The 21,533-nt window shown below is 52.3% G+C and overlaps 9 protein-coding genes across 9 annotated transcripts; 5 read left to right on the top strand and 4 right to left on the bottom strand.

Moving 5' to 3' along the window:
* Nucleotides 1-468: 468 nt before the first annotated feature.
* J4E90_003952 (uncharacterized protein) lies at nt 469-1,953 on the bottom strand (the record flags this gene model as incomplete). Its single annotated transcript, XM_051433518.1, has 3 exons — nt 469-1,219; nt 1,313-1,527; nt 1,948-1,953. The coding sequence occupies 3 exons, from the start codon at nt 1,951-1,953 to the stop codon at nt 469-471; spliced, it is 972 nt and encodes a 323-aa protein (XP_051292036.1).
* A 306-nt stretch (nt 1,954-2,259) lies between these two features.
* J4E90_003953 (uncharacterized protein) lies at nt 2,260-6,498 on the bottom strand (the record flags this gene model as incomplete). The annotated part of the gene is made up of 4 exons (XM_051433519.1): nt 2,260-2,361; nt 2,412-3,221; nt 3,269-3,850; nt 3,895-6,498. The coding sequence occupies 4 exons, from the start codon at nt 6,496-6,498 to the stop codon at nt 2,260-2,262; spliced, it is 4,098 nt and encodes a 1,365-aa protein (XP_051292037.1).
* A 926-nt stretch (nt 6,499-7,424) lies between these two features.
* On the top strand, nt 7,425-7,817 carry J4E90_003954 (uncharacterized protein; the record flags this gene model as incomplete). Its single annotated transcript, XM_051433520.1, has 1 exon — nt 7,425-7,817. The coding sequence occupies one exon, from the start codon at nt 7,425-7,427 to the stop codon at nt 7,815-7,817; it is 393 nt and encodes a 130-aa protein (XP_051292038.1).
* Nucleotides 7,818-8,203: 386 nt separating this feature from the next.
* J4E90_003955 (uncharacterized protein) lies at nt 8,204-9,442 on the top strand (the record flags this gene model as incomplete). The annotated part of the gene is made up of 3 exons (XM_051433521.1): nt 8,204-8,344; nt 8,461-8,619; nt 8,672-9,442. 3 exons carry the CDS (start codon nt 8,204-8,206, stop codon nt 9,440-9,442), a joined length of 1,071 nt encoding a protein of 356 aa, XP_051292039.1.
* A 180-nt stretch (nt 9,443-9,622) lies between these two features.
* On the bottom strand, nt 9,623-11,374 carry J4E90_003956 (uncharacterized protein; the record flags this gene model as incomplete). Its single annotated transcript, XM_051433522.1, has 1 exon — nt 9,623-11,374. The coding sequence occupies one exon, from the start codon at nt 11,372-11,374 to the stop codon at nt 9,623-9,625; it is 1,752 nt and encodes a 583-aa protein (XP_051292040.1).
* Nucleotides 11,375-11,833: 459 nt separating this feature from the next.
* On the top strand, nt 11,834-13,459 carry J4E90_003957 (uncharacterized protein; the record flags this gene model as incomplete). The annotated part of the gene is made up of 1 exon (XM_051433523.1): nt 11,834-13,459. One exon carries the CDS (start codon nt 11,834-11,836, stop codon nt 13,457-13,459), a length of 1,626 nt encoding a protein of 541 aa, XP_051292041.1.
* A 440-nt stretch (nt 13,460-13,899) lies between these two features.
* J4E90_003958 (uncharacterized protein) lies at nt 13,900-14,678 on the top strand (the record flags this gene model as incomplete). Its single annotated transcript, XM_051433524.1, has 2 exons — nt 13,900-13,985; nt 14,033-14,678. 2 exons carry the CDS (start codon nt 13,900-13,902, stop codon nt 14,676-14,678), a joined length of 732 nt encoding a protein of 243 aa, XP_051292042.1.
* A 64-nt stretch (nt 14,679-14,742) lies between these two features.
* On the top strand, nt 14,743-16,088 carry J4E90_003959 (uncharacterized protein; the record flags this gene model as incomplete). The annotated part of the gene is made up of 2 exons (XM_051433525.1): nt 14,743-14,751; nt 15,312-16,088. The coding sequence occupies 2 exons, from the start codon at nt 14,743-14,745 to the stop codon at nt 16,086-16,088; spliced, it is 786 nt and encodes a 261-aa protein (XP_051292043.1).
* A 3,803-nt stretch (nt 16,089-19,891) lies between these two features.
* J4E90_003960 (uncharacterized protein) lies at nt 19,892-20,936 on the bottom strand (the record flags this gene model as incomplete). Its single annotated transcript, XM_051433526.1, has 2 exons — nt 19,892-20,288; nt 20,341-20,936. The coding sequence occupies 2 exons, from the start codon at nt 20,934-20,936 to the stop codon at nt 19,892-19,894; spliced, it is 993 nt and encodes a 330-aa protein (XP_051292044.1).
* Between the last annotated feature and the right edge of the window lie 597 nt (nt 20,937-21,533).

A 21,533-nucleotide genomic window follows, 5' to 3' on the forward strand; every position in this document is an offset into this window, starting at 1 on the left:
AATAAGAGTGGAGAGAAAATTTCGCTTCTTTATACCCTCCAGTCTTTATGATAAGTGAGTCCCGTCCTTCACCCTAAGATCCGGACTGCGGTTACCCCTCACTTACCTGTGCGCACGGTGGAGACACGTCATTGGGCGAATACCCAGCGTGGCACGCGCTCTGCAAGAGCGTTTGCCTTAGTCTCTCGCACTGGTGCCTGGTTCAGCGTTTGGAATGGATTGTCTTACTCGGTCGCCACGATAATGCAATTCGGTGGCTTAGAAAGATCGCGGTTGATAAGAACGTTTGTATAATCTTCAAAACGATAAGTATCGCCTGACGCATGAGGTAGGAGTGCTACCTAATCATCGACAAGGAGATGACTCGTTGCCAGAACGACGGTCATCAAGGATGTGTCCGATCGCTTTCATATGCCTAAAAGTACAATGTGGGGGTATCTAGAGGATTTGTGGGCAACAGAGGGACATCTAATGCCTCTCTCTGATAGGCAACGGCCCCATGACATACTCCATCCTCGCAGCGGACTCCTCATCAAACGTCTCGTGCAACTCTGAGTCCACATTCTGAGCTTGAGCCTCATCTTCTGCGTCCTCTTCAGCCTCCTTTCCTTTTCCCTCCGCTCCTCTTCCGGGTCGGCGGCTGTCCTCTGTACGAACGGAAGTTCCAGCTTGCGACCCCAATTCTTGATCATCTGGCTCAGAATCGTGGACATGGAACACTTCACACATCGCCTTCCTCATTCCCTCCAGCCGGTCCATGATGTCATCTTCGGAAAGATGTTTGGGAAAGGGTACTATCCGATCTTCGCTTGCGGAAGTCAAGCAGTCCATCAAGAACTGTTTCGGCAGGTCGTGCATCCATTCTTTGACATCCGCCTTCTTTCCAATCTTCACTACGGCGTCGACAGCTAGGTGACGTAGGGAAGAATTCGGAGTGGTAGCTTTGTATATGTTGAAAATACACTTGTACGGAAGATCGTCAGGGTTGTCGTAGATGCGCAGGAAGAATTCGTCTAGAACCGCATTTCGGAGCAAAATGATCCCTAATTCGTTGGCGAACATGAAGACATGGATGAGTCTACCGAAAGAGATTCTCTGATCAGTGATATCGTCCGAATCGGGTTGATTGAGGTAACCGGTCTTGAGGAAGTCGAGGTAGATGCGGAAATTGCGTGGTGATACATCAGGCAGGCTGAAGTACTCGGATAATTCGTCCAGTCTAGATTATGTTAGTATGAGTTCGCTTGGTGACACTTGTGCGATATTGTGCAGGATGTCTCCAAAGTGAGGTAATAAGAGGTAGTAGACTCACTGATCGAAGAAGTAGTCAGACGTGTTGCGTAGTTGCCTCAACGGCGCGTCGAACACTTCGCTATCGCTGCCATAGCCGATTTCCAGCGATATCCGCTCGGGACCAAGCCATTTGCTAAGATCTCCGGGGAGGTTGCTGCAAGGTACGAAAGCCTCCGACATCCTGGTTCCGAGTGTTGACGAAGTCTTGAATCGCGGTGTGCTCCGATGTTGGAGCTACGGGAGAGAAGACGCAGAGTCACAATGGCCGTTATGGATGTTCAAAAATGGTCAAAGCGCGGTTACCTGGAAGCAAACGGTGAAGTGAAGGTGAACACGCGCACTTTCGAGGACCAGACATGGAAACGCGCACCGACTGTTTTGTGTAAAGAGGATATTGGCGGCTAGACCGCGAATTTATATGAATCTACCTCATACAAGAACGCTGGACAGGTCTGCAGACTACGTTGAAACAAGAACTTGCAAAGTAGATAAACTAACGTTAAAGTAGGCTCTCGGATGTTTTTTGTTCCCCTAGATTAGCGTGGATTTAGACAAGAAGACAAGACGACGACATCTGATAGTTGACGAAACGAGGGTGAGACTTAGGCGTTTGTGACCCTGAGGAATGACATCGAGCAGCACTTCCTGACGTACGTTCATGTGAGACATGATGTGACGGTCCTACGACACTTTAATTACCGCACAACACACCTGCCTACATTGAACACCATGGATATCATCTAGCTAGCTATCCTACTTCATATCAACTCGTATCTGCGAAAGCCTTCATATAGACGCCTCGCTGTCCATCCCACATACCATGAAGCGGATGCCACCGATAATACATTAGCTAAGTATACTCAACGCCCAAACGACACACAATGATGCAGAGGTATCAGAAAGCAAACGAACGCCAAAACAGTGACATGTGACATGTGACAAAAAGAGTCCACGGGTGGCTTTCTCTTATCGACGTGGGCCGCCCATGCCGCCCGTCATGCGACCACCGCCCGAGTTGAGACTCTGTCGTACGATCATTTCTGCCGCTTGCGCAGCGGCAAGGCGTTCCTGTTGTTCGTCAGTAAGCGTGAATATGGAAAAGGAATGGCGATGGGTACCTTCTGTCTGCTTCTGTCCTTCAGGTACCTCTCCGCCTCGGGCCTCATTCTCAGTATCCTCAAGATCATGTCGTCGTTAGGCTCAGCCTGTGCTTCCTTCCTCTTTTCTTCCTTGGCTTTCTTCATTGTGCCAAGATTGCGCGACAGCATAATGGTCTTGTGTTTCCTGGTCGGCATCCCGACAAGTCCCGCGGCACCACCAAACTGGTGGCCCATAGCAGGCGGCGCCGACATGCGGTTCAGGCGTTGGGATTGTTCTTGCTGTCGTCGTGCACTAGCTGCAGCCATTGATTCGGACGTACGGATCAGGTCTTCAGTAGCTTCAAAGTAGAAGAAGTTGAGGTTCTGAAGCTCATGGTACTTGGGTGACTTGAGCACGTCCATGGGTACACCCTCAACATTCCCATCCTCATCTACAGCGTGGAAAAAGTCGAAAAGCATCTTCAGCCACTTGAACACAATGTCAAGCTCTTGTTGTGTCAACGGGCGCTGTTGCGAGAGCTTGTCGGATAGCGGAGGTACGAGTAGGGACTCTATGGTCGCGAGTGCCTCCTTCCAGAGTCTTGTCATAACCATGATCATTGCAGCGTCTGTCAGCGTCTGCTTCATGATCGCGAAGTTTTCGTCAAAGTAGACGAACAAAGGACCGAGAGCTTGCGTGACGTCCTGTTGTGTAGGGCCTTGAATGACAGACATAGGCCTGGCTTGTCGGAAGTTTCCTAAGTAGTTGGTGACCTTCGATGCTACGCCCTTATTGAGCAAGGCATCAAGTGAGCGACGCGAAAGCTTGTAGCCGATGAACGATGAAAGCTGCCATTGTTAGCGCAAATTGTGTATTGTAATGGCAATACGCCTACCTTGTCTGTGATCTTCCGTGTCATGTCACGCTCAGTCCTCTTAAGTGTTCTGAACGACTTGCCGAAGTAGAACTGGATATCGTCTCGCTCGCCTTCCATGCTCACACGCAGCAACAGACGACCCTGCGTATCCAAGTCAAGCCAGTATTCTCGGGGCATATAGTCCCGGAAGTGTGATGGATCGAGCTTGAGAGACGTCCGGCCGACGCAGTCATGGTCGCCCATAGCGTCCCAGTCCCAGATTGTTGCAACGACGTTCAGCGGGCCATTAGTCGTGATGTCAATTGTCTCGTCCCAACGAGGGTTGAGGTTGCGGTAGATGACCCGAGTCTTTGCCAGACGCTTTTGATACTCATCACCAAGCACAACGTATGGATCACTTAGACCATTCATGTCGCAAGCTTTCAGGTCTTCAGCCTCGATGATTTTGATGGTGAAGACGAAGTTGTTGTTTCGAAGGCGTTGTGTCGGTGGTGGGGAATGCTTTTGGATGACTTCGGCGCACGCATCGACGCCAATCTCGCGCTCGAGCTTATCTAGTTGCTGCATTGCATACTCAATGTTGTTGAGTTTGACAAGCGACTGTATTCGTAAGCATTGAACATGTCATTGAGTCGAATACTTACCTCTGGGTAGAATTGAAAGGGCTCGACCTTCTCTTTCTGGCTGTAGAAGTCCTTGACAGTCGACAACCACTTCTCTGATTTGGTCTGATGAGCGGCAGCCTCCTGCTCAGGGGTCAAGCGATCCATCTCCTTGGCGAACTTCTGCTCAACAAGTTCGCAGTATCTCGCAAGTGCGACACCGATCGATTTCGACACAGCAGTCATGAATTTGGCGTATTGGACATCGTTATCCCAGTTTAGTGAGACAATCTGCTCGATACTCTGATTGAAGGACCGGAAGACATCCACGACCGAGACACTGTGGCGCTCCTCGTCTGAAGGAATGGGGTTCTGCGATTCGATCTGGAATTGGTCTGCCTTGAAAGCGTTGTCAACCCACCCAATAAGGTTTTGATCCGTCATCTGAATCCATCTCCACACAAAGTCCTGTAGCTGATCTTCGATGCTAAAAGCAAAGTTTTTGCCTGGTAGAGCATCGCTGTGTATGCGGCGTATCTCAACAAGCTCTTTGTACAAGTCGAAGCCATCCTGTACGGGTACATCCTCTCCTTTGCTTTGAGCAACGTCCATGATCCGAGCGACAAGGTCCCGCGCATCTGCGGCGTAAGAGGGAAACATCTTCTCAACGAGGCAATTCATGGGACTAGCACCCATGACCTCTGGGTTCTTGCGGTAGCGCTTCTGTATCCGCTCGCATAGCTTGACCACAGCACGACCCAGCTCAATGACATGGTAGAACTCCCATTCTTCTTTGGTGTCCGGGATGTGCTTCGCTAGCAGCTCTCGGTATACGTCGCCAGCCTTGTCCCTTAGTCCGTGACGCAATTGTTCAGTGAACTGATCCATGTCTTCTTCGGTGCCGGGGAAAGTAGGGTCGTCGTAGATGTGGGTCTCAAGTATGTACATCACCGGTCCGAGTGCAGGCGGTTTGGTGTCGTATACATGCATCATCAGCTCATACAACTCTCTTAACAGGCAGTCGTGCAACGTTGACAGAATCTGCTGGTTGAGAGTGTAGTCCTGGATTGTCCATTTCGTTCGGTCAAACAACGACACTTGTACTGGAATATGGCTCATTCGATTGGCCTTCTTGTCAGCTGGCGGTGGTTCCTTGACATAGTTGAAGGCAGCATCGAGGGTATCCAGACTGATGTCTTGGTTAATGTACTTGTCGCGTATGACGTCTAGGAACAAGACGAGACGGGAAAATTGTGGTATCCTCCATCGGAGGGCTATCTCATTCAAAAGCTCAGCCGATTGTTTTGACAGTAGCTTCACAGACGGGTTCTCGTTGGTAGCTTCGGATGGTTCGAGGTCGTTGTCCGCCAGATCATACGTCAGTGCTTCATTCAGTATCGCACGATAAGTGGCACGTGGATCTGAAGGTATGAAGGTATAGGATGAGCTATCATTTGGGTCGTCGTTGAGGCTGAGCCCGTTCATATCCACAGACTGGTCAATGACATATGAGGAGCCGTTCTCTGACGACATAGAACCCTGCCTCGAACCGTCTGAGTAGCCGGGGTCCAAAGAAGCATTGGGCTTGAAGTGTGGCACAGATCCGGGTGAACTCTTTGCGAGCTCGGGGTTGGACTGGATGATTGCCAGTATCATCTGCGAGAGGTCTGGCACCTCTTGGTTCTTCCATGCCTCGTACGCCTCCTCGGTATCGAAGTCGTCACTGTTCAGCGTCTTCTTGGTCATGAGACTGAGGTGCGCCTGGTATGTCTTGAGATCCTGCAGCGCAGCCTTCTCCGTCCATACGGACTTGTATCGGTTGATATCGGCTTGTACATCGGAGTACCCTACAGCGAAGATGCGTGACACTACCAAGACGAGGGGCATGTCCTTGACTTCATAACTTCGCGGAACCTCGACTTCGACTGTTGTGCCACCCTGACCGCCATTGCGCTGGTTCTCCGCCGCCAAATCTTGGTCGTGTACGAGTAACTTCTTCTCCATCGTGGCCAACCGATGCGCAAGTTCGGGTCTGTCCTTTTGCCAGTCATGGTCTTTGAGGCAAGAGCTGACAAGACGTAGGAAGAGAGCGACGTGCCGATCTACCATGAGCTTCCAGCTGTCATCTCCAGGCGCCTTCCCCTTTTGCAGTTCCTTTGTGGCGTTGGAGTAGAAAATCAGAAGAAGGTCCTCGACTCTCCTATCTTTGTCCATGTTCTTCCTGAACGACGGGTCCTTGAATGCATTCAGGAAGACGGCGAACGTTCGCTTGACCGTGGCATCCTGGAACTCAGGCATGCGCTCCTGCCCCATCAACACCTTTGTGATCCGTTTGTCCAGTGCAGCCATGAAGTCGCGGGGGAAGCGCGTGCTCTTGGAGTCCCGTATGAGGGAGAAGTCCTTCATGAGGTCGTTTATCGAGGTCGACGATCGCTGGACATGTTTGGGCGCGGCGGGGACATGTTGCACCCGCTTCTGCCGGGGTTGGAGGAGGTATGCGAGGTATGCCGCGCGGAGGGCATAGAGATAGGCATCTTGGGCCGTGACGGGGCGCTTCCCCTGGGCGTTGGCTGAACTGCGTCGTCGCAGGCGGTCCTGGGCCTGGAGGCTGTTGATGCGGCGATTGCTCCCCCGGGTGCCGTCCATGGTGGAGTGCGTGGGAGGATTCAATGGCGTGGGTGGAGGAGTGCGGCCGCGGTTGGGCGCATGTCACGGCGGTGGTGGTGTAGTGCGTGCTCCCGGGCTGCAGCTGCCCAGTGGGATGTCCTAGCGGGGTCGTGCCTTCTCTTGCAATTTCTCCTACAGCGTGGCGACTCTGTCACTGGCCCTGAGCCGTCGTTTTCACTCTCGACCGAGGGTTGCTACTGCCGGCGGTATCTCTGGGCGTCGCGTCGTGGCCGACGTGGTTCCTGGTGGCGCGGAAGATCCACCGGAGTGCGTCACACGCTGTTGGGTGCAGGGAGCCAGGAGCCTCATATCGCGCTGACGGGGTCCGGCCACCTTGAAACAACGTTTTAATTAGCCGCGTGTTTCTTGCTTGATAGCGCCATGTCAGCGTCGCTGCTAACATTGAAACAAACAGCCGTTTTACTAGTAGAGATGCCCTCATCTGCACATTGTGCATCTTATCGCCATGGTACCAAGCACGTGCTAGCCATGGAGAGCTTCCGCTTCACCCACGCGTATCGATAGCGCGCCTCTACCATCGCACCTCCTACCACACACACGGATGCCCATCGCACATTGTAGCACCGGCTTGCTGGTATAGCCCGCGTTGAGTGGTGTATGCCTCCAAGCTCGGCACCCGTCGGCCCATTCACATGAAGGGCAGGAACTATGCCCAGGTGAGCGCCTGCTGTCCCCTACAACACTATAGCAGTCGCGTACCACAGCCTGTGCCTCAGAACGTCGCCTTGGTCTCCTTGACCGAACATACAGCATAACGCAAGAAAATATCCCAAGTAGCCACATCCAGCGAACCGGTTCGTGCCAGCTGAAATCTACTCTACCTACCCGAACACACTGGCCATTCGCGTCAGACGATACAATCGTACAACCGCCTCCACGCCATCATGCCGGAGTCGCAAAGTCCCACAAACGCCGCCGACCGGCCCCGCCTTACCGAAGCTCAAAAGAAAGAGAACCACATCCGTTCCGAGCAGAAGCGACGCGAAGCGATTAGAGAAGGCTTCGACCGACTTGCCTCAATAGTACCCGGCTTGGAGGGACAAGGCCGAAGCGAGGCAGTTGTGCTCGGGGGTGCCATCAAGCTCATGCGCGAGAAGATTGTGGAGCGACAGCAGATCATCGCCGACGCCAAGGCGAAGGGGATCGACACAACGGGATGGGAGTTGGACAAGGACACGATGGAGGCATGCGCTAGGCAGATGGAGCGGACGCTGGCCGAGGAGCGACAGGCGGAGAAAGAAGAGAACAGTAATGGTGTTGAGGTGAAGAAGGAGTAAGGATGCACGCGTTCCACCCGGTATACACGGGATGAGAATGGGCTGTGATACTGGAACATGCGTACAAGGCGTATACGCGTCATATTGCTAGGAAGCAGCAAGACACCCTTTGACTTTCCGCATAAGTCGCGTGGGGAGACTCTCCGGTCAGAAGTAAAGTGCATTTCTTCGCTATCCTCAAATCAAAATGATGATTAATCCAACTAAGACTTGAGACAAACTAAGAACAGAGCGCATCTATGTAGTAGACATTCACCCGTGCACACACCATTTGCTTATCGATAAGACCCAAAATTATCTTTCACATGAAAGAAGCCCCACCAACCACCAAACTGACATCTTGCATATCAGTCTAACCTGATCCAACCCCAGTTCAGCATTTCATCATGGCATTCAGTTTCGGCTTTTCAGGCGACGACATAGAAGAAGACCCCAACGATGTGCAAGAGCAAGGGCAACAGCAAACAACGACAGATCGCAATGTCCCACCACCTATTGCGGCCAAAGCACATGATCTCGATGAGCTGGTAGGTATGCGCTTTTGAACTTTGTATAGACATGGGACAATCTCTCAATTCCTTACCCTTCTCTCTCATCGAGATGATGAAGATGTTCTTACAAGCGATACTAACAAGGGTCCTAGCTAGCCAGCCTCCCAGACAAACTCTCCTACTCAACCATCAACATAACCAGCCCCAAAGGCTTCACAACTCGTCTGCCCCGCCGCGAACTCTTCGATGTGCGCCTTCAACTCATGGCTGAAGACGATGGATCTTCCCAAACACCTCTGACAGGTCTCGATGTAATGCCTTCCTATCCCCTCCTTCCATCCACAAACTGACACTCACCCAAAGGACTCCGACCTCCGCCAAAACGTCTACGAAGGCGGCTACAAGACCTGGGAATGCAGTCTCGATCTCGTCCGCTACCTGCTCGATCGTGGACCGCGGAAAGATCTCGATGACCTCATGCGCGTCGGTCATGTTATTGAGATGGGTTGCGGGTCTGCGCTGCCTTCGCTTCTCCTTTTTCAGTACGCGGTTACGAACCAACTTGGGATCTACTTCACTCTAACAGATTACAACGCCGACGTTCTACGGCTTGTGACTCTACCCAATCTAGTTCTGACATGGGTGGGTACGCTAAACGCTGAGGAGAGTGCAGCGCTGTTCCCTGAGGCGGGGAATCCGCTCTTGGAACCGGCGGAGAATAGCGAGGTATATCTTACTCCTGAGATCCTAGCAGCTTTCAAGAAGGCGATGAGTGAAACTGGGATCACGATGACATTCATCTCGGGGTCTTGGACGCCGGTTGAGAAGCTCCTGGAGATGGTTCCTTCGTCTTCGGATTTGAACACGTTCATCTTGGGTTCGGAAACTATCTACTCGCCGGCTTCGCTCACGGCGTTTACCGATGCGATTGTCGCGCTGATGGGACGGGTGAAGACGGGTAAGACAATGGTAGCGGCGAAGAGAGTGTACTTTGGTGTTGGAGGTAGTGTGGATGGATTTAGAGAAGCTTGTGCACAGAGAGGATGTGTGGCCTACGAAATGGAATTTGAAGGCCTAGGCGATGGGAGCGATGGAGGTGTGAGGAGATGTTTGGTTGAGGTGCAGATGTATTGAATTTTGTAAACATGGTGGTTCATTGCGGTCATGAGTTATGAATGAGATGGGTATCTAGGGATGTACCAAGTAGAAAAATAAAACCAAAAGGAAAGTAAAGACAATCTTGTGAACGCCGTCAAAAAATATCCAAGTACTAAGCCAGGTTTCTCCAAAGCTGCCTGTGTAGAGACGATCTTACTACTTCGCCCTCACGGTGACTGTCGGTCCAGGCAGCTCCCTTCTACCCTCACCTTCTTCGCCGCCACGCATAAGCCTCTTATACGTGTCCCCCTCAACCCTCATGTGCTCTCCACGACTGACCTGCAGCCTATCCACACCCTTCCCGATAGCATCGATATGGTACTCCAAAGGTAGATCACTTCTGTACCCCAACATCTCTGGCGCCGCAACTCCCTCACGCAAGTTCTCTAACTCGGCCTGGATCTCTTGCAGCTTCAGAAGTGTGCCAGATACATGATTGACCGCTCTCTTGCGATAGGCTCCGATGTTGGCAAGTAGATTAAGTGACTTGGTGTTGGCTTTTACATCCCCGCGGTTACCGCCGAGCTTCGTCCAAAGGCTTGAAAGAAGCTCCTCTTGTCTGCCTGTTATCGTCTGGTCATCGCCTGTTGCAATTTCGTAGATGGTGCCTAGTCGCTCATCAAGGTTGTGCAAAACAAGAAGCAGAGCTTGAGCTGTTTCGATAAGACGCGTAATCTCGTCTTTGTTCTTGCTGACGTGTGATACGTATTGGTCGAAGATGCGTTGTTGGAGCGTTGGCGGTGGCGCGACGAACGCACCCGTGACCTGGTTGATAACTCGGCCAACGGCGCCAATGGAAGCCTCTTTCTCCGAGATACCAGACAACACGTTCATCGTCCAAGTGTTTGTCGCAATTACACGGTCTATAGCTGCCCCTATCCGACTGTTGTAACGAGACAGATCGACGGAAGCCTCGTTAGCTGTTTGTACAAAGTACTCGAATTCATTGTCCAAGGCCTTGCGGCTCGGAAGACGAGAGTGCTTGACAAGAATACGCAAGTCGCGAATAGCAAGCTCGGAGTTCTTGATCGTGGCGGGCAGAGCAGAAGTATCTTTCGATGCGTCCAGGATATCCTCGAATCGACTTTGAACATTGATGAGTTCCTCAAAGTCGGCCTGAGGTTCTGACGTGTCTAGCGTAGCGCATGCGGGGATGAGGTAGGAAGAGCCTGGTATCGCGCAAACAGGCCCCATTACAGCGTTCGATACTGTGGATCGTAGTATCCCGGATGCTAGCTGGATGCCGAAGACTAGGATGCCAACGCCGAGGGCGACCCCTAAGAACGGCTTGATAAAGTGTCGCATCGCGTAGGAGAAGATGTCTAGGAAGTGGGCGAGGAGTGGTGCGGCGACGTTATCCCAGAAGAGGTTCACGTAGTGCCATGGGCTCACTTCTTCCTGGTTTTGTTGTGGCGCTTGCGGATATCCGCTGGCAGGCCCTTTCGTGAAAGAGCTGCCTAGTGCAAGGGGCGAGTCTGATGGGCGGTTTTGGGTCGTGTTTCTTACTCGGTTCCGCGGCTGGGATTTTGGACCTGGCGAGCCGCCGTAACCACTTGGCGAGTTACTCATGGAAGGCATGATGAAGCTCGGCTCGGATGCGTCTTGTTTCGGTGTTCTGTCGGGTCCTATCCTTTGCGACTGGCTGGCTTTGGTCCGACTTGCTGGCTTTCTCACGGGCCGAGCCTGCGTTTGCGCCGTAGGTGTTGACTTGCTGAGATGATTGCGCTTAGGTCTGGGTGTCACGGTCGTCCGTGGTTCTTGTACAGTTTCTTTGTCAGAGTCCTCTAGTTCCAATTCGCTGGCTTCGTCGCTGGCCGAGTGAATGGAGCCTTCGTCACCGGATGCGTAGTCAGCGTCGCCCCAGCTACTTCCCAAGCTGTGTTCGAGTCGCCGTGAACGTGCGCTCATATTCCAAGTCGATGGTATCTAGGATCTGTGACGTAGGGCTGACGGTTGAGTGGGTCAAGGTAAGAATGCAATACAGAGCAGGGGGTAGTTATAGATTTAGGCAGTGGTGTGTCTAGTGATGACCCAAACTGTCTCACTGACTGCCTTTGTGTCGTTGTAGGAGGCTGGGTAGAACCGGTTGCCACTTCCTACGTGTGACGTGGGGCCTGCCAATCAGGCTTCTGGCGCATACTGTGTCTTAGTGCGTCGCAGAGACATCAAGCACTTTTGTTGTTAGTGGAGTTCCAGAGCGATGGCCCTAGCACCGTACCTGTAGTACCTGACCGCGTTTGGGGTTTAAGTGGTGTTGGCGTACAGACGCGTCGACGTCATGTTCGAGCTCGCGTGTGCCAAGACGACTAGTCCAGAAAGTGCATCCTGAACACCACGCGAAGTTGGTGCAGGAGTCAAGACTTTCCGATGCCACTACGCCAGCTTTCCCTCGCGCTACGGACTGCAAGACGGGCGCAATTAGAACCAACGAGGTGGCGCCAACATGGACGTCTTTTCGCGCGCAGCTGCTCTTGTTCTGCGCCCCACCAGTTGCAGCACACGGTGACCGTCTCGTCTGAAGCACCCGCCAGTGCGCAATTGAACCCTACAGCCGGTACCCCGCCTACACCTCCTCTCGACCATCGAGCCCTCGCGCAAACACACAATCTCTTCATCACATCTCCATATAGCCCCGGCTCGCCGCTTATCCTTCCCAACGGTGCCTATGTCTTCCAGAAGTTGCAGTCTTTCCTGCGAGCGCAATATCCGCAATTCGGCTTTCAAGAGGTCATCACGCCCATAATATACAAGAAGTCGCTATGGGAGAAGTCCGGGCACTGGGAGAACTATGCAGAGGACATGTTCAGTGTGCAGGGAAGAGGGACAACAGCGCAGATACCTGAAGCAGAAGGCGGAGAGGACGGCGAGTTCGGTCTGAAGCCCATGAACTGCCCCGGCCACTGTTTGCTGTTCAGGGACGAGATCAAGAGTTACAGGGATCTCCCAGTCAGACTCGCCGATTTCAGCGCTCTGCACCGGAACGAGATCTCAGGCGCCTTGACAGGACTGACCAGAGTCAGGCGGTTCCATCAGGACGACGCGCACATCTTCTGTCGACCAGACCAAATTCTAGCAGAGATTGAGCAGACGCTCCAGTTTGTGGGCATGGTATACAACACGTTTGGACTGGGACCCTACAAGCTGCTTCTCTCTACTCGGCCCAAAGACAGCTTTATCGGCACCATCGAGGAGTGGGATCGTGCAGAAGAGCAGTTGACTACTGCGTTAAACAACATCGGGAGTGAATGGGCAATCAACGAGGGAGACGGAGCGTTCTATGGCCCAAAGATTGACATCATCTTGAAAGACTCGAACGGCAAGGAGCATCAGACGGCAACCATACAGCTCGACTTCCAGCTGCCACAGCGCTTCGATCTGCAATACCAAGCATCACCGGAAGAATTGGAGGCAGGACCGCAGTCGTCTATGGATGCAGGTCTGGATCCGGCTCTTCGCCGCCCAGTCATTGTACATCGCGCCATCTACGGTTCCATCGAACGCTTCATGGCTTTACTGATCGAACACTACGCCGGCAAATACCCGTTCTGGCTTTCGCCTCGGCCAGCCATCGTCTTGTCGCTAAACTCAGACCCAAAAGTCCTCGAACATGTCTCGCGCATTCAGTCTGTCCTTTCCGGTCTCACACCCTCCGACGCACCAGCCACGTCCGCATCGTCACCCAGGCCCTTACCGTTATCGACTATACACCTGCCTATCGATGTCGATACAAGCGACCGCTCGCTCGGAAAGAAGATCGCCGAGGCAAGAACAAAGAAGTACAATCACATCATTGTGGTTGGCGGCAAAGAGGTTGAGAGTGGTAGCATGAATCTTCAGATCGTGAACCAGCCAAACGAGGAGTCCACTATAGAAGCTCTGCAAGCCTCCTTGGGAAAGACCCTCACTGAGAGAGAGCGAACAAAGGCCACCGTGAACGTTGACCTGGACGGCGCCAGGAAATACTTCGAGAACCTGGCCAACTCGTTCTTGTAATAGAAAGTCGATTCGGATTCAACCCCCTGTTATGCTCAATTGTATGTCATTGTGATCGCACCGTGTTTAGTCTCGCTGTTGTGTCTGCTTGTATGTGCATGTCATAGTTATGGGCCGCTAAAGATGGCATGTAGCACGTTACTTCGAGATAGTATCCTGGTATGCTCGAAGAGAAGGTAGTAGGGAGAATACACAAGCTCTGCAAATGCTACCATACCCCGTGGCATTGTCAATCGACTGGCAGTATCTAGGTAGAGAAGTCTGCTGGTATCTTCGCATGTTTTCAGAGTCGATTTGTCGATTGATGTTTTTACTCTTACTTTCACCTTCACTTCCACTCTCACCGAGCGTCCGCCAAGACAATTAGTGGTACCTTCGAATTCCCTCTCCTTTGCCAACCGCGTCAACAAAGTAACTTGTCTGCGACTCCATCTCACGTGATGGCGACACCAGCACCGTCCACTGACGACGTCGCGCAAATCCCGGAGCCGATCCCCTGTGCTTACCCACCCGCAAAACCACCAGCGTGAGTCCGAAACAGACAAAGCTATGAGCCCTTACTAATAGTCACAGCCACGTCTACGACACCATCATTACCGTCGCGGTCGGACCCGATGACGCCAAGAAAAAGTTCGAGATCTATCGGGGACTACTGTGTCACTTCTCAAGCTATTTCGATCGCATGCTGAACGGCTCGTTCCGGGAAGCTGGCTCGACCTATCTTCATCTCAAGGATGTCGATGCCGCAACCTTCCAGGTCTTCTACTATTGGCTCAACTCCGGTGTTGTGGACTACACCAGCGGTGACGCATCGACCACAGCCGCTCGAATTTGGCAGAACGCTATTGATGCCTACATATTCGCCGACTTTCATCAGGCACAAGTCTTCAAGAACGCTGTCTTAGACTCTCTCTACCTCTATTACGAAAAGAATAACCTCATGTGCGTCTCGATTACAGGAACACTGTATGCGAACACTGTTGCACATGACGCCATGAGAAATTTCATAGTATGTATAGCGGCTGGAACCTTATCGTTCAAGAGCGTACAAATGCACGGTGGGGCAGAGCTTTGCGAGAAGGCTTTCTTATTCGATGTCATCTTGGCATCTCAGGAACGGATATTGGTTCCGGCGGTTGACGCAGGACTTTGGCTCGCTGATATGCGCAAGAACTTTTGCGAGCATTATCATACATACAAAAAGACGGGGATTTCTTGAGAGAACGGAGAGTCGTAAGCCTGGCTTGTGTACATGGCTTCAATTACAGTGGCTGATATGAGAAATGGTCAAAGTTAGAGTGCGCGATCAAAACAGTATCAGCTTGTCGCCCAGGTTATATGAGGTACTCGAGGGTCACATTGTAAGACAGTTTGGCATGTCTGCTACAAGCCCATATGACGCATATTCTACCGAACCTAGTGCATACACTATAGATGTTCACTGATCATAAGCCGTCTCTGATCAAACTGTCGAGGCAATAAATGTGGTAGCCTTTTACATACCAGAGATACAGCCTCAAAGCATGCACTAAGTCTAGAGGAAAATTGTCTGGTTCGTTATGACCCCATGCATGCTGCCCTTCTATCATTGCGTTCCGTGATCTTGCTATGACGCAACAATGTCCTCGCCAGAATCCAAAACGCAGCATGTATACTGCGCTTTTGTGCTATCACCCATAGTCGAGCAACTGACAGCGTTTCCAGCTAGACATCGAGGGGAGATGACCACATATCGCGGATGGTCGCTACGTTAGGATAAACGCATCTTCACCTTTACCTTCACTTCAGCTTCTCGGCTAGTGGAATATACTGCCTTCAAAAAGGTATTTGGACAAACTTAGCGTCTACAAAGGCCTTCATCAACGGAAGCTACACTCACATCGACGACGATACTTCTAACACAGTCATAATGAGCAATCCATCAATACTGTGCGCACACCCGTGGACCGCGCCTACCATCACCAACAAGCACGACACAATCCTTATCAAGGTCGGCTCCGGCAGCAATATCCAGCAGTATAACCTACATGTCGAAGCACTCAGAGCGCGCTCGCGACACTTCTATGAGGCTCTTCCCGCCTGCTCAAACGAGGAGCGCACAGCGATCCACCTCGCATGCTCTGCGCCAAAGCGATTCGACGCCTTCACCAACTGGCTTTACAGCGGCAGCCTAGACTCCAGCAACGAAGTCAATGTGAGATACCTCTTCTTATGCGAACTCCACGTGTCTGCCGACACCTTCGATATCCCGCTCCTGCGCAACAAGATTGTGGATGTGTTCTTCAACAAGCTTTTGCGCGACGCCCAGCCACTGCCCTACGACATCATGAACTACATCGAGGAGCATTTGAGGGACTCCGCCCTGAGGAACATGATGCAAGACATCATGTTGAACTGCGGTGAGACGGAGGACATGGCCGAGTGGAAGGTCAACCTTGCGAAGGGCTTCAGGATGGAAGGTGGTAGAAACAAAGACGTCGCTGAGACAATTGGAAGGAATTCAAATGTGAGAGAGTACTTGGTCACATTGAGGGGTAAGGTATGCGAGAAATATCACGAACATGTGGAGAGAGATGAGATGGTCCTGGAACGTGAGGAAGTGTGGTTCTTCGATCCACCTCTAAACTAAGCGGGGAGCACTTTTACATAGTACGAGACGTCCGACATATGGACGACAACGAGGTTGGAATGGAAAGAGTGGGATGCCGTAGTGGAATTTGATCCATGGATACATCCAGTTGTCATATTGTCCATGCGAACAAGTTGATCTAGCTGATCTCACTGAAACTCCGTCGTTGATATTATGACTCTTGACACAGTATAAGATGAGCTTCTGTCGAACTATATACCTTGGTATGAAGGACTGTACTTGCAATGCATGTGCGGAGGTTGTGCATACCTGGGCAGTTCTTTCCAATGTTTGCACTAGCCTAACGCTAGTCTTCGTCGGGTAAGACCCTGATTTCGCCGGCTGACGTCATGAGCTCGCACGATGGAGTCCGACTGCTGTCTCATCTCAAACCGACCTGCTTCAAAGATGATCCATGAACGTTCCTATGGCGCTTGCTAGCCTCTTCTGCTGACGATCGGGGTATATCTGCACAACCGCAGCCATGCAACGCCGCGCAGCGCTTGGCCGCACCAAACAGAGTGTGGCGTACGAAATTCAATGTCGCCCAAAGCACCTTTTTGTTCGGCGCTCGCTGATCGGGGATGGCGTCGTGTTAATTACGCAGGAAGGCGCTAGACAGCGGTATAGGGTGAAGGCAAGCGCAGCCAATCGCGTGTAAGTCGGTATATAACAAGACCGAAGAAGGGCGGTGATGAGTCCATGGAGTACACCGCAAACGGATCCTTCCGGTCCTTTAGTAGCTCGAGACTGCTAAGACACATGTCGCAAAATACAACTTCTTGACAGCGTCGTTGCCTTTAACGGAGATTGAAGCGTACCTTGTCTAGCACGCGGCTGATGGGCACAGGCTTCTCGTTCACAAAGGAAACCTCGGAATCGGTACGTTCCTCTACGAAAGAAGCTCGAGATGCCGGCGGCGATATCTCCGGATCAGCCGAACGCATCGTCAGCCATTGGGTGACAAGCATACCGAGACAGACTGAACTATGCATCAGCGTTTGTTGACCACAAGGGGCGAATCGTGAACTTACTATCAGCGAGGCACATGAGCAGACAAGCGTGGCTCATCTTGGCGAAGTTCCAGGCGAGAAACAGGCTATTGTTGCACAAAGTGACAAACAACATGAAGCCTGAGCCAACAACATTTCGAACCAGCATGACTCGCAAATTGTTCCGAGAAGATACGGCCCGTCGTGTTCCTTTCATCCAAAGTCGGAGTCTCTGCATTGAAGAGCCAGTTGATGTACCAGCAGTGTCGCTTGCGAAACTGAATATCCTAGGTGCCGATGAGCCCAGTGCTGGTCGAAGCTGCCAGACGAAGATTCCCGTGAGAACAGTGTTCATTAGGATGTCCAGCACGATGATCGCAATCGTAGCCGGCCGCTCGATGCCTATCTTGCATTCACCTGTCTGGTGGTTCAAGATGGCCATTGGGTTGACAAACTGCCATCCCATGATCGCGAGGAAACCACCCGTGACAAAGATCCCTCCGAAGACATACAGCATATCCCTTGTGCGATCCACAAAGGGAGCTCGTACGATATGAACGCGCTCTAGCAAGAAGAGATATCTGTATGTGGTTCAGCATCCAGGTTTTGGGTGAGCGTCACGCACGAGTAAACACTTACAGTGCTATCTTGTCCGCGCTATACATGGCGATGCAGACTCGTATGGCAGCATGACATTGAGCATCCGTTTGCAGACCCAATCCAGCTACCTGTATGGCTGTGGCAAATAAAAAGGCCGAGCAGATGAAGCCTTGTGCGAATACAAGTACATCTGACACCCGAGTTTTGGACTTCTGGCCAGCCATGCGGCCTGCTCGATACCCTACGAAGCGGTTAGCAGAAGTTCTGAGCGACCTCTGGATGCGAAACGGTCAACATAAAATTCGAATGCACTTACCCTGGGCCAGCGCGAGAACAAATGCAAACAGTATGCATATGATGATCACTGTAACGCGATGTGGTGGCAGCTCGTCCAGGTTGACATGTTTGTGGCTTTCGTCCCGAGTAACAAGGAAAAGCGGAGACATTGGCTGCGCAGCCACACCAGCGATGGAGATTTGCGCAAAAGCAAATAATATCGCAAAGGTAGAAGATCGCATCAACGCTGCCAAGGTGTCCGTTGAGACATGGGGAGTGGTCTCACGACATATAGGTTCACGAAGCGAGCTCTGATCAAGTGTTCAAACTAATTTGCGTATTACGCCGTGGCAAGACTTCTCACTCAACATCAATCAATCACAACACGGTATATCCTCGATCTATCGGATCGTAGGGCAATATGTCAAGGGCTAGCGCATCAGTGGACGAGTCACCGCTAAAGCTTACTTCAACGGTTCCGACGAGGGGAAGCTGGAGGCAACTCCGTAGCGCCGAGCAGGCACCCCGAAGCGAGCCTTCCACGCGCTATTGTGCGGAGACGTTGCGCTACAGCCCTACTACTAGACACCGTTGGGCTCTAGAAGTCTTGATCCGCTGGAGAGTTTTGACCGCTGCTTCATGAGATGCAGAAGTCGCTTCAGCCACATGTTTGCGCCTCCAAAACGACCACCGTGAAGGCTCTGGTTTCCAAATACCATGGTCGCATCTGAACGAGGCTATGCGCGTAAGCTTACGGCGACGAGGTCCGGAGATTCCAAGAGGCTTGAATCTCGGGTTGGGAAAAGGACCGGATGCCGCACGCCCCGGGCTTATCATCCAGGGCTGATACAGAGAGAACCTTGGAATCTTGGAAACCTTCGGGACGCGCCCTTATCTCTGGACCCTCGCAATATCCAGCAGCCATGTCATCCCGTAGTGGTAGCCTTCGTCATCGTTGGTTTCCGCTAAGTTCCTTCACATGTTATGGCTGTCGTTCCGACTCCGCCTTAGCTATGTCACGATGCAGAACAGACACCATGTAGTGTATGTTTCCTAGGTCGCTCCACTCATTTTGCCTCCCAATAGTCTAACTAATCAAGTGTTTGCAAACTGCAATAGGGTTTCGGTCTTCTTTTTGGGCGTGCTCGGACGAAGAAGACCGGGATATCTGGAAGCCGTCAGAGGTGAGTGAAGGGTCTACCATGTACCCCTCAAGTATCTTCTGTAAATGAAATCAAACCCCCAAGCCCTTTTAATGGCCCTGGGCAGAGACATGTAATCTTGCCAAGGGTACTAATAAGGAACGACAAGCCCAGCCTCCCCTATCGGCCGTACCCTTCACTGCGCTGGGAATTTACCTGCGCAATATCTATATTCATTTAAATGTTGTCCCACGAATGAGAAGTCTGACAGAAATCCGTGGCAATCACTATGTATTCTTTGACTGTGGCCGCCGCCCTTGTGACTTATTTGACAAAGACAAATGGGTGATGATCATCTTTGGCTGAAAGTCGTCTCCATGGCTGGCACATGATCCACTGAGCAAGGTAGTATGGTCGGTAGATGAAAATATAACGCAGATGCAGCAGAGCCACAAGCAGCAAGTGTCACGTAGCATATCATTATGTGTTAGCATGGAGCGCAGGTTAATATGCGTATAAGGGTTAGTGTTTGTTTGGTATTTGTAGAGTACCTTGCTGTACATGGTCGCGTTTCGCTTGTAGTGTAACTGCATACCCGTTGACTGCCTCCCCACTACCCTAACAAAATTCTCCATCGTCCCTGAGCTCAAATGAGACTCGTATACTTCCTCACTGATAGCTACTGGCTCGATCGTTGTCCGAGTCTGTCAGCCGTCCTTGCAGGAATCGCGTATGTTGGGCAATGCTGAGATATCATCGTGCCAACAAGCGAATGGAAAGACCCTCAGTCAGTCTACCAGCCAGAAGAAGTATTGGCATCGGCAGCTGCGGTGGTGTCGTCAGCCCAGTTGCCGCTCGACTCAACCGGAGTGTCACCCCATCCGCCAGCCGCAGCGGTCGAGCCACCGGCATCGCCCCAGTCACCGCCAGCAGTCTCAGCAGGAGGCTCGGGGCAACGCTTCTCGCCATGACCGAAGTTGTTGCAGTTACGGCACTTTACGCGGGACCAGTCACGAGGCTTGTCGCACTCGCGAGAGGCATGACCCTCCCCGTCGCAGTTACGGCACTTCATGACACGAGGCTTGTCGCACTCGCGCGACATATGACCCTCATCTCCGCAGTTGTGGCATGCGCGACCAGGACCACCAGCCATGGGCTTACGAGGCTGAGTGCACTCCGTCTTGCGATGTCTGACAAATGTTAGCGTGATACTCCAGGATGCTCTGCAAGAGTTCGACTTACCCAGTCTCGCCGCAGTTGAAGCAGGCTTGACCACCGGAGCCCTGAGGACAATCGCGCTTCTGATGACCCGTCATACCACAGCCAAAGCAGGCACGGTCGCCGCCACCGCCACCTCCACCTCCACCAGAGGGGCAGTCACGCTTTTGATGACCAGTCTGACCACAGCCAAAGCAGGCTCGATCGCCGCCACCGCCGCCGTTGTTGTTGTAGCTGGTAGTGTTTGCAGTAGAGAAACCGCTCGCAGAGCCCCAGCCGTCATTGGCAGTAGTCGTAGCGCCGCCGAAGGTGTCACCACCAGAGCCGAACTCGTTGTTGGCGTCAGCAAACTCGTTGGTGCCGCTGAACTCGTTGCCACCACCGAAGCTTGTAGCGTCACCGCCGAAAGTACCAGCTGGGTTCTTGGCCTTCTCTAACTCTTCGCGCTCTTTGGCTTCGGCCTCCCGGTGCTTCTTGGAGTTCTTGTGTCCGTTCCAATCCTTTGTGAGGATCTCGCGGTCGCAGAGCTCGCAAACGGAGATACGAGCAACATGCTCCTTGGCCTTGGGGTATGGGTTGGATACCATGGTCGAATACAGGTTAGCCGGACCACGAGCCATGATGAGTACTGTGGAGGATGTGAGAAAGGTGAACTAGACACAGTTCGTTAGCTTTTTGCACTCCAGAGACGGCAGCAGTGCAGTGAAGCGCGACAGACGTCGGTCGAGCGCCTAAAGAATCCAGGCTGGAAGCAGCTTGGAGCTCGCGGTCTGCGCGCGACGCGTTCAAAACTGAGTGTGCGCACTTGCAAATTTGCGGAGCAGGCTGACTGGGCCTGGAGACCGACGTGTGAATACGCCAGAGGTGAGAGGAACTTACCTTGTATAAGCAGAGTATGCGTCGCAGGCGGTCGACAATGAGGTCACTGTCTCTTGATCGTACAATTGGTCCCGCACGTCGTCGCTGGTGAGGTGGGGTCGCAGGAGTGGAGGTGAGAGCGTGGGAAATTTTATATAGGCAGGCGCGAGGCAGTGGACCCTGCACCAACGACAACAAACAGACGAAGCGAGACCGGGTAGGAGCCGAGTGATACAATGGAAGACGGTGGAAACAGTGAGAGAATCGCGATGATGACGCTAGCATGCATGACGGGTACCTGCGCAAGAAATGACAGGGCGCTGGGAAATCTCGCGGTGAGAGATCATCGTGAAGTCCAG

Source organism: Alternaria incomplexa, assembly GCF_024043165.1.
Source record: "Alternaria incomplexa strain BMP 0042 chromosome Unknown scaffold_5, whole genome shotgun sequence".
In the NCBI taxonomy this organism is placed as follows: domain Eukaryota; kingdom Fungi; phylum Ascomycota; class Dothideomycetes; order Pleosporales; family Pleosporaceae; genus Alternaria; species Alternaria incomplexa.